We start from the raw sequence: 12,019 nt of genomic DNA on the forward strand, positions 1-12,019 counted from the left end.
TTCTACAGAAAAGACTGCCCAGCTCACTTCAGATACTAATTCCTACCGTACGCATTTTGAATACACTTTACGCAAATAAAAACTCAGTTGCGTAAAATCGTACGCAAGTTTTGAAATTGTAACGGAAACGTGTGATATGACATTTTGATAATCAAATTGTCACAGCTTTACTTCAGAAACAAACGTTTACAAACAACAAAGTTGTTTACAACAACTTGATGCCACTGTTAATAAACTTCAGTTAGACTCAAATCCATGGTAACATATCTCCACTTTCTTTCTCTTGTGCACAGTCAAGTGTGTCCATACACCAGTTGCCTGTCAAAGCAGACAGACTTAAACAGCTCAAAGTTCACATGGAACACATCATATCCACGCTTCCTGAAGATTTACAGTCCATCCTGAAGAGCAACTGATGGAGAATTTCTACCGACCTATCTGCTTCCGTGGAGAGGAATACCTTACTCTGGAATGTGATCCTCAAAGTGAGCGAAATATTTGAAATAAACGGAAATGCTGCAGTTGCCTATGGAAATGATTTCTGCTGTGTTGCAGCCTTGGTAAAGACAGTTGAACTTGTACTTCAGGTTTCATTGAATCATTACCACCATGTCTAAAGGAGAAGAGGACGATTCATAAGCTGAAAAAACAAAACAGTTGACAGTGAACTTATTTTATGATATATGCATTGTTTTGACTGATTTTGTATGCTTTTAATGTAGTTTTGTAAGAGTTTATTTCAAGATAACATTAATGAAGTTAAATTTGAAATTGATCGGCAATGCTGCATTATCTCAATAACAGGGTTTGACCTTTTGGACTTGACAAGTGAGAGAAGTTTCCATGGAGAGTTGAGGTGGATTCAGTTTCAGATTTTCATAAGAGGCTGATGGCTGATGGCACGAACAGGAAAACAAGATTTTATTTCGAAATTTTGTTGTCACTGCCGTTCTCGTTTTCTAGTGAATTCCTTTCTCTGTTTGTCCATCATCTTCTCTCACTTATGATGTTGTGCTGAGGTTTCCTTGTCCAAACACACACGGCAAATTGGAAGAAATCACTTTGCTGCTGCAAGTTGTAAGCGAAACTGTCATCAGTGTCAGGCTTTCTGCATTTGAACGACAAGCATGTCGTGTGGATAAAGATCAGGCAGCTTCAGAAATGCCTTTTGTCAGATTGATTTTGTTTTCACAGCATGGATACTGCCGAAATCCCCATAACTCTGAACTGGAATCCCTGTGGGCATGTCTGCCAACGTCACTGTTGGCAGTTGTGTGCTAGAACAGTACAAGGAATTAGCTACAATAAGCTGCTCAACTCACTGACAATAAACATTTGTTAATTCAGGCCCGGCAAGTTCAAAAGGAGTTGGTTTGGTTTTATCACTTTGAAAAGCAAGTCTGTTCCTCTTTTAAGGTAACAAGTACTGCAATAATAAATTCAACAACTTAATTTCACATGAGACTCTACCAGTTGACCAGAAATACCTCATCTCTACAAGCTTGGTTTAATTCTGCAAATGGCTATTTTAGGATTGAACACATTTTCACACAGTGTCTTGATCAAGATGTAAATGTATCATGTCTTTTTTATCGTACATGATTGTAACATAAGAAAAAATAATATCCTTTGTCTTCATTTGATATTGTGCTGAACTTTGCCCTTTTCAGAGGATTTTATTTGTGTTTTTAAATCTGATTTCATGTGTGTTTGAATATTGTGTTTTATTGTGATGATTATACGTACCTTCCATGGCGTTGATGCATCGGTGAAAAACCGTATGTCACAATCACGCTGTAGCAGACTGCATGGAAAATGTGGCTTCCTTGACCAGCTCCCAGTCAAGTTGCGTATTTATGGCCTCTCCCTTACCTGTCTTGAGGGCCTTTTGCCAAAGACATATTCATTCAGGTCTGAAGTCTGTTGCCACTTAATTCTCCAATGCCATTTCCCAGACAGCCATCTAGAAACTATTCCTCTGTACAGCTGTGCATCGTACTCCTTGAGTTTTGTGTCACAAAATTTCTGCAAATGTGTAGTCTGAAAACAAGAAAGGCCTGTGAATTCAAGAAAGTGCGCCATAGGCAGTGAAGTTGATTCTTGACCGGTGTGTAAATGCTTATCCAAGTCTTGTCAGACAACATTTGTCCACATCTTTGCCCTCAGTGGGGAAAGTTGTGCTGTAAGAAAATAAAAATCAATGTGAGCTTTAGACGTTATTGGTAGATCTAGTCTGTCCATGAATTAATTTGAATTTTAATGAAGCAGCCACAACCTGATCAATGCAATGAACTCCCAGGTTGAATTTTTCTGGTTAATGTGTTTTTCAAGGAATATGGTTTATGTCTGAGACAGAGAAGGCTCCATAAAAGCAGCACATGTACCTCAGATTAAGTGGCACTTCCAAAGGAAACGACTTCAACCATTTTAACTGAACTAAGAACCAGCTGCAGGGGAGAAAGAGATGCCAAAACTTACAGCCATTTTGTTACTACTGAACAGGCAGCAAAACATATTACTGTTGAATTTACGTTTACAGTCATGGACTTCGAGCACCATAGACTGCTTGTCGGTCTCACAGTTGTCAGACCAACATTTAACACTCACATGACGACCTTCTATATTTATGATTACCCGATATATTTGTTTCATTTTTACAATATTAGTATTTTGTACTTTGGAAAAATGTAAATCACATCACAGTTGCACTTTGTACACCGACTACATCAACCGTTGAGGGCGCTTTCTGTCAGCCCTCCTACAGGTGGAAGGACTTTACTTGTCTCTCAGTCATGGATACATGTGGATACACGACAGTTGTCATCAGCCTTACAGATTTTTTTTTTACACTAGTCTCACAGAAGATAGATACCAGTTGATCTATGAATGAAGATCATTTCAACTCATAAATGTTTAAACTTGAAGTGTTCACTGGATTTTTGAAAGAGAAGATAAGAAAGTTTCACTTTAATCTCTGGTGCTATAGTATTAGTTCATTCAGAGTTAATTGAATCCAGATTTCTGTATTTGATATGTTGATTTTTAAGGAAAAAACTTGTTTAAGGAAAGTTTACCATATTTTATCTTGATGACAGTTTTATAAATTTATTATGAGAATGTGACTCATTTATCATGCTTCTATAAGTAATCATATTTCTATCCTTGTGTCTTGAACTAAAAAAATTTATGCTTATTCATTCTGCAAAACTGCTTTTGTCAAAAAAATAATCATGTATTGATTAGGGAACATTGAGTGACAAGGGATCAGTAATGGCAAAGACCTTGTCCTTGATATTGGAATGCAAAATATGAAATTCTTTCTCCATGAGTCACCAGTACTGACGTTAAGTCTCTGCAACGAAAGAAACCAATGCAATGAATCACAGCACCAACAAACTATTTAGGCACTTAGTATTGCATTTTAATCTGATCCCTAGAAATGTGACTTTAGGTTGAGTTGAGTTTATGTTATGCCCAAGAAATGTTTAATTTCATTTTTTGGGATTATTTCGTCCTAATGAACCTGATGCTGGTCCATCTATTGGTTCTGTGTATTGCTCCTGTCCAGTAAATTTTTCAGATCCTGTTTCTATGTACATAGGCCTCATTGTTTCAGGAATTAAAACTGTGCAGGTTAACATACATCATGTCCCCAAGAAACCCATTATGCTTGCATACTGTCCTGTCATGCAGTTTGTTGCACTAGCAGCAAAGAAAACAAAATGATTTGGAAAACAAATGACTGCAGAGCGCAACTCAACATAACCAACTGTCATCTTCATTGACTCTTACCTAGGAGGCCCTGCTGTGACTGTCACTGCTCAGTACTCCCTTGCTCTTTGTTGATGAGTACACAACACTTGCTGCATGCAGGGTTTACAGTAGCAATGTACTTTTGCAGTTTCATCAACCAAGAGTTCTAATTCATGCATATCAAAGAGACATAATGTCTGGAGGAGCATTTCACAAAGCTGTGATCCTTGTAAATCATTTGCCAATTAATTTTCCCACAACCAGAATGTTATTCATGCTGTTTCTTATGAAATCAGTGAATCCTCTTTTGTATTTCCATCAAGCTGTCAGTGTGTAACTTCAAAGCAAATATTATGTGATCACTCTTTCCCATACTGTACATCATCATTCATTATATTTAATAAACAAACATTGAGAAATGAACATACTGTGCTCCTGTGTAGATATTGTCATTCCAATGGCATCCATTGTGCAATATGCAAATAAAATGGTAAATCATTGCCTCGATATTGTCAGTTGCGACAGGGACACACTATGATACAGAGTGGACCACCCAAGTGATAGACTCTGTAGCCACTTCTAAACCAATCATTTGCATGTTTTGACATGCTGACCGATGGGGGTTAAATCGAAAGGCTATCGAAACGTGATCAACTTTAAAAACAAAAAGTTCTATTGGAGTGCTGTACCTGGAATAATGAACTGAGAAACAAAGCAGTGCATAGGTGTAATTAATCAAGTTGGAAGGGAAAAATTAGAACATATCGTATATTACTTTATTTGCAGGAAAAGATAAACTCTTTCATTCGTTTTTTTTTTTTTTGAGATCTGCATTATTTCATTCTTTGGACTTGGTATGATTTATCAGAAGAGCGAGATGATTGCTATATGTGACTTGGTACCCCGCAACTCAATACTCTAGACAGTGTAAAAATTTAGGCCTATGTAAATTTTTTGTTGATTAATTATTAGTTTCTTTGCATATACTCAAGCAATGCTCGTTCATACACTGCATTAGTGAATTCTTATTTAAGAAATTGAGCATTGGATGTCAGAGAGTAAAAACAAATGCCAAAGGTTAGCAACCAGAGTAGTACGCCGTTAGAGGGCGCTCATCACCTCGATATTAATGTGCTCATTGAGGTTGAGTTGTTACACCAACGAGGCACATCTTCTATCATCGGGTACTAAATACAAACATCAGTAACTCAAAGCTTGCATATTGTGGAAACTCCTGTATGCGTAACAGAAGTGGAAACGTTTTAACTGCTGACCATCCAGAGTGATCTTTGCATGTGGCTTATCCATATAGGCAAACTTGTACTCTCTATGGACTCAGTAGTTTCGAGAAACGCTACAGAAGAAGCTTGTAGCGCCATGGAAGGAAACTTCAAGGAGCTCCGCACCGGTACATCATTTTGTACAAAGAACATGTATCACAGCGTTCAAGTACGGTCTCTGTCACCCGTCATCTTGTTCAGAGTGTTGAATATTGACTCCGATTTGTCATCTTCGTAGGCTGTAGAAAGCGAGTTACGCATCGGATGCATTCATTACGCAATATTTATTGAAACATTTCGGTAATACTGGAAAACATGTTCACCAAAGCAATGAAATGCTGTAAAGATTGCCGGGTCATTCATTACCTCGTAACTAGGACAAGACCTCGAATGTTCGATTGGACACAGATACAATCGAGTAAAACCCTGTCGCAATTCTTATTATGATTTTTTTTTGAAATTACAACGTCACTGTAGCACGCAATCTTGGATGACGTCATAGACAGAGGGAAATCACACGGAGAGTTCTAATGAGATAACTAATGTGTAAATGTGTAAAAGTGTAAATAATTGTACACAGTGAAAAACCCGCCATTCTCATCTGTATATAATGATATAGGGCAGAGTTATACAACACTATACCAACTTTTAATAAACTTCATATCATTAGTGTTAAATTCGACGCTGTAAATATCATCGATGAAGTATTTACACCATAGACTGTCAGACTTGATTTTGACCGACAAGTTACTATACTACGATTCAGGTGTACGGTATGCACAGGTACAATTTTCCACAACTAAGCTGCAACTATAAACTTTTCTTCATTCATTATTTATAACGTGGCTTGAAAACTCTAGCACTTTCACAGCAGTATCCATGCATTTATCTTGGTAAAGTTATTTTCTTGTAAAATGTTGCGACGATGCTGCAAAAGAATGGTTCCTAAAATTCCTCATATTCATTTCGTTGTACAAAGAACATCGTGAATTTCAACAATCTATCTCCAAGTTGTAATTGTTTATAGCAGTAATAATATTAGGCTATGTAAGTATAGGAAACACTAACTTTGAAAAATGCACTCGCTTCAATTTTCAAAATGATCAAACTTTTCTTTGAGTATTTTCGCATTAATGAATAGTCGAGTTGAAATCTAGTGTGCCGAGACCTAAAGCACAGGCTAATCAGTCCGAGCTTGAACGGTAACGTTGTTGTCAGAACAAGTTAATTGGATATTACGGTATGACCAATTAAAAAAATGAAATACACGAGATTCGGAACTCAAAATAGAAAAAAAATTCTCCATGATCCAAATTTTCTGCTATTTCGTTGTCTTCGAAGTAGAGGACAGGAATTTTTCGCTTCCTAACCAGATACGTCTGCAGGTACAGAAACGTTGTCATCGGTTTCTTCGGTGATCGTGCCATCAGCCCAGCGACGTACTCCTGTCTCCGTGTCGTATTCATAAATCTTCCCTGTGGCTATGGAAAGATGTAAAAAACCTATTTACTGAAACTTCGAATAACCGCACAAAGTATGACTATGACCTGAAAAAGTTGAATGCAAAGCAGGCAAGGGTATATATCAGTTGGGGAAATCACTCTAAATTCTACGCGATGCTCACTGATAGTAATTGTTGTCATATACCGAGTGACGACAGTTTAATCAGCGCGAAAAACAGGTGAATTGTATCCGAAAGTTGACGTAATATATGCGTGATGACGACGAATATGAGGGCTAGTGAGTGTATTGACAAGAATTTAAACACTGCCATGGATGTGACATTCGACAATGTCAGTGGATGACGAACTCGTAAACGCACCTGGATCGACGGCTTTGCCACTAAAGGACGTCCTCTTGGAGGACCGACTCTCCACGGTGCCACTGCGGGTGTTGTTGTCTGCCTTCCCGAAAGGTGTGGATCCTAAAGACGTTCGCCTTGGTGTTTTTACCCTTACCTATAAACGTATAACGGGCATTATGTGAGCAATGCCTATTCCATAGTCTGAGCCAAGCGCCTGCAATTTGTGCAGGAGCACACTTATTACTACAGTAGTTCGTTTCAAGGTCAGTAGTTTTACCAATGTTTTACGCTGGAAGCATAAAAAAGCGAATAATTATCCTTTAAAAGCATTCATGGAGCAATGATCAAGTCCATGGATTTACAGCCATGGGGAGCAGCTGTGAACTTCAGGGTTCGACAGATTAGCCACTTTGGCACCGTACCAGTGAAATTAGTTAAAAGCGTTCCCGAAAATATTTTACTGTCCCGTGAGCATACAGTGATGGCTGCCGCTACAAGTGTTAGTTCATGGAAGCAAATTATTTTGGAACTGAAAGTTATGTTGTATGTACGGAAGCGAAAGCAAATTTTGCCTACAAAATTTTACGAATGATGGGTCGATAAAAATACGTGTACCGAGACTACTAACCAGGCTTCTTGAAGGAGCGGACTGTGTGACAGGGTCGAGATATAAAATAAAGTATGAAACTGAAAATTGTATTATCCCACGAACTTTGTAAAGAATGTTATGATATTATGCTGTGACGACTTTTCAATTACTGATCTCATTTTTATCGTAAAATTCCTTATGATCTTAGACTATTAAATTATTTTATATTCACAAATATTATATTATCAGTTTTGTGTTATATACCTGTCATTTATTTCAATGCAACAATACACAATGTTTGTGAACCTCTTTTTCCAGTTACTTGAAATTTTGTAACATATTTTTTGCTCTTGAAATATCTTGTTTAATACTTAACAGTCAGAGTCAACCATTGTAGGTGGAAATCGGCTTGTTTCTACTGAGAACCACATAATATCCTTACGTCGAACCCTGAAATTGAGCTGCCTGAAAAATTTTGCCGCGCGCTAACTTGCTAACATCCTAATAGCTGCATTGAAATTATATAAAATTAGCGAATGATTTAGCTACCTTAACCCACTCAAAGTTGAATATTTCAAGCAGACATTTTGAGAACCATATTCACAGCAGTGGTGGCGCTATTAGAAAAGAGTTTACCACAGCCACCGGTGACTTGGCATGCAAAATAACCATCGTCCCTGTCCCGAGGGGACTGTGGTAATGTAAATTTTTATCTTATCATAATATTCCTTTCCAGGAAGTGGAAAAACGGGAAGACAATAGAAAGGATGGCCAGGATGGATGGACTGTTTTAGAAAGGAAGTGAACACCTTGGAATGGAGAAGAAGCGGGCCCAGGATTGCTAAAAGTGGAAGAAGGCTGCCCACCATGCGTCACAGTAGTCTGTCTATGTCTGAGTTCGGATTGACCATCTTTTGATGGTTACATAGCAATGCGTCGCGAATGAATCGCTTCCCTCTGATCAGTGTTAAAACACCATCGAAATTTGCAACATGAGGAACGTGATACTTCCATTGTTATTCAGTTACTTACAGGTGGGAACAAAGGATTTGAATTGTCACCCTTCTTCATAATATTGGCCTTGACGTCTTCGGGCCGTCGCGGCCTGTACGCTGTAATGGTCATTCAAGCGTTAGCATGTTTGGGGGGGGGGGGGGGGGGGGGGGGGGGGGGGGGGGGGGGGGGGGGGGGGGGGGGGGGGGGGGGGGGGGGGGGGGGGGGGGGGGGGGGGGGGGGGGGGGGGGGGGGGGGGGTGGGGGGGGGGGGGGGGGGGGGGGGGGGGGGGGGGGGGGGGGGGGGGGGGGGGGGGGGGGGGGGGGGGGGGGGGGGGGGGGGGGGGGGGGGGGGGGGGGGGGGGCAAATGCCAAAACTTGACTCTGCCTATACGCAGCGATCTGTCCTTGACAGACAAATCAGATGATATATTGAGAGTATTGCACACACCATGCGTTACATTTATCTGTTTGGTTAAACACTGCAAAAACTATTTTCTCTGAGAAGAATAGCTTCTTTGTTACAGCGGGGATGTAGCTTATCTAAACACTGCAGAATACTACCTTAAAAGCTTATCATACACTGCATTAAAACCCTATGAGAATCTTTTGTGCATTTATCGAAAATATGGTCTGAAATCAAAGGCAACTTCTGTAAAAATGGCGCACAGAAGGGCTGCCACAGAGTTTTTTTTCCACTGGCAAATATCGGCGAAGAACGTAAACATAGATTTTAATAACTGAATAATTTTCAGACTTGGAAGTCAAATAAATAAAAATCGCCATGATCGAGTACACAAAACTATGAACAATTGATCGAGTCCTTCGCCAAGAATTGAAAAAGTGACTTTATCAAAGGCAATGCGGCTTAATATCTTAACATCTTTTCGAAGACTGGATGAACATGATTGGAACTAATTTGGGAGAATAGGATCGTTTAATTCAAAAGTGTCAGGTGCCATGTAGCTGAAAGTTGCAATATTACAAATTACCCATAAAAACAAGTGAATTGCAAAAAAAGAGCTTAAATTAACTAAATTAAACCAACATTACTAATCTCCTATTCTCCCAAATTAGTTTCAATGGTGTTGATGGTATTTTGGAAAGCAAAATGCAAAAAGATACTAACAACCAACGGAGCTTTCAAGGATTGATTGATAATGAAGAACGTATGTTTGATGTCGCTAAAATCACACTCTCTGCCAATCTAAATGCCTCACACGTTTGCTGGTAATGAACTTGATTTTTAGGTCTGAAAGTTTGGAGACTAATAGGGCCAATTTTTCCGATGCATTCAATCAGTTTTCATCCTTACATGTTAAGTAGCGCTATTTCCACCGCATGATGCATGTGTGTAATTGTGCAGATAACGCCACCAAAACCTACAACATAATCCCTGATGTTCGAGAACAGAGGAAATGGGTGATTTGAAGTTGCATATATGACACCCGCTGTGTTTTACAGCATCATGGAGTCTATACCTGCGTTTGATCCCCAGCCCTCTCTGCCACCGTTTCTAGTGGGTGTCTTCGTCTCGTTATTGGCCGTTGGTGTACTGCCTTCCCGCATAAAGGCCCAATAATCTTCGTCTACTGTCATTCGTCTCCTTTTTTCATCCACGGTGTTAGCGTTGACGTTGTCGTGTTTCCTATTTCAGAAAGAGATTACGTTTTTTGTCAATTTCACTATAGATTACAACTGTTACAGTAAACAAAAGATGAAATCACAAACAAATTTAAAAATAAAATCCGCAGAGTCCAGTATAAAGCCATGTGTCCTGCCTCAGTTCAAACAGTGAAACAAAGACTATTTTGAGAAATGAGACATATATTGTTAGGTTCCCCTGACAAACCCAAATCTTTCAGTCTGTAATATGTATTGTAAATTGTATTTTGGTCACGAGTGTCTTGTTATGAGTGACAGTACTATTAGTCTTACACTAGCACGTACAGGTGAACATGGACGACTGTTCATAGTCTTTGTTTACGGTGCAATTGTATGAACACTGCAAACATTTCCAGCTATTTGAATGGTTTTTTGCTCGAATGCTGCTGACTCTATGGCATGGAAAGGTGACTGTACTATACGGCACTTACTTCTCATGTCGCTTACAACACCAACAACCAATGACCGTGAACAGGATCACCATGACGATAAAAAGCGCCACCAAGAGACACAGTATCAATATTCCCCACCACATCATGTACCACGGCGTGGGAGTGGTGTCCTCATGAAGTGTTACTTTGGCTATCTCCCATTCATCGAAAGGCGAAGCTAAAAGTTGATTAACCTTGGTTATAGTATTAACAATACAATGACAAGTTATCGCATTATTTCATATTGGCCCTTGCATTTAAGATCACTTTGAAAGGACTAGGGGACGTTCGGAAATGACAAAATCGCTTACCGCCACTGGACTATTACTACCGCAAAATACAAAACATTATTGTAGGGGAACTTAACCATCACTGTTAAATACGTTTTCATTAGCATTGTTTAAATTTTTATTATCTATCTTTTATTATCTATTTCTCGTTTGTATGTTTCGAAGAAGATATTTTTATTCCTATATCCCTACTTTGTAGATCGTATATCGGTGTCCCGTCAGTATCTGCTGCGAATTTCTTCAAGAGATACGAGTTGCCAACGAAGTCTTTGGTTTCCTCAGTTCCGCTGAAATAATCGGCCACGTCATTCTTAATGCCGTACACATAAACCGTCGTTGCGTCACTGTAATCAAATTGAGAAACACGTAGAAGGTTGCATATCCTATCAGATGCAGACAACCGTTGTCGGTTTTGCGTGTGTGCTTGTCTGGGTGTTCTCTATAAACATTTTAATGAATTGCGATTTAGCCATTAGACGAATATTCTTGAAATTTGTGAATGCACTTTTCTTGGGCAGCTGTCTCTAAACTTTAACATCTGACTTTTATCATATACGTTACACTCAAATTGGATTCAGCTTCAATTATGTCATCCACACTGCACCATCTTATTGCAAGCAATATTTTACATGTACATTGTATTCTGCAAACATCAAGACATTGAAGAGCCTCCTTACCCGCTTGCCAATAGTCGCCTTCTACTGGACCCAGGATTCAGGGAGCGCGTTTCGACGTGAGAAACGCCACACCTCCCCGTTGAATAGTCTTGGCGGATCAATTTATTGAGCTCATCGATGAAGCGGTCCTTGCTTTGAAGGAATTCATCTTCCTGTATGGACAGGTAGAAATTCACTAGTTGGCTGTAAGGATCGAAGGAATCAACTCGCACCATGGCGTCAACCTCAGATTTGGCCTGTGGGTCGCCGTCATCTAGGGCTTCGACTGTGAGCAGGAATTTATCGTTGATGGCAGTGTAGCCGTTAACTGATAGTTTTATATCACCTAGAATAAAATACATGTGAAAAAACAGACTTTACACTGAACGGTAGTCTTAATTTTAGCGAAGTTCGTCACGTATAAACGTAGTTCCCTTGACAAGGGTCTGACAGATAAAAAAGTTACCACCCAAGCCCAATAACGTAATTTCTAAGACATTCGGGCATCACAATACTAGTATTAAAAACGTATATAGATTACAAGAGACAATCTCGTGAA

At 39.4% G+C, this 12,019-nt stretch overlaps 2 protein-coding genes across 7 annotated transcripts in view; one reads left to right on the forward strand and one right to left on the reverse strand.

Moving 5' to 3' along the window:
* LOC139135635 (protein DENND6A-like) overlaps positions 1–4,176 on the forward strand; it is a 35,346-nt gene extending 31,170 nt beyond the window's left edge. For all 5 annotated transcript variants that reach the window (XM_070703132.1, XM_070703131.1, XM_070703128.1 and 2 more), the window contains one exon: positions 294–4,176. In XM_070703132.1, coding sequence (XP_070559233.1) covers positions 294–416 — 123 coding nt within the window. In that variant the 3' untranslated portion in view covers positions 417–4,176. The remainder of the gene's footprint in view (positions 1–293) is intronic.
* Positions 4,177–4,946: 770 nt separating this feature from the next.
* LOC139135636 (protocadherin Fat 4-like) overlaps positions 4,947–12,019 on the reverse strand; it is a 37,637-nt gene continuing 30,564 nt past the window's right edge. The window contains exons 21-27 of one of the 2 annotated variants that reach the window (XM_070703133.1): positions 11,482–11,806; positions 10,997–11,148; positions 10,515–10,692; positions 9,900–10,066; positions 8,459–8,538; positions 6,856–6,991; positions 4,947–6,514 (exon numbers count right to left, since the gene is read on the reverse strand). In XM_070703133.1, coding sequence (XP_070559234.1) covers positions 6,399–6,514; positions 6,856–6,991; positions 8,459–8,538; positions 9,900–10,066; positions 10,515–10,692; positions 10,997–11,148; positions 11,482–11,806 — 1,154 coding nt within the window. In that variant the 3' untranslated portion in view covers positions 4,947–6,398. The remainder of the gene's footprint in view (positions 6,515–6,855; positions 6,992–8,458; positions 8,539–9,899; positions 10,067–10,514; positions 10,693–10,996; positions 11,149–11,481; positions 11,807–12,019) is intronic. The other variant, XM_070703134.1, reaches the window with a different exon arrangement.

Source organism: Ptychodera flava, chromosome 6 (assembly GCF_041260155.1).
Source record: "Ptychodera flava strain L36383 chromosome 6, AS_Pfla_20210202, whole genome shotgun sequence".
Taxonomy (NCBI): domain Eukaryota; kingdom Metazoa; phylum Hemichordata; class Enteropneusta; family Ptychoderidae; genus Ptychodera; species Ptychodera flava.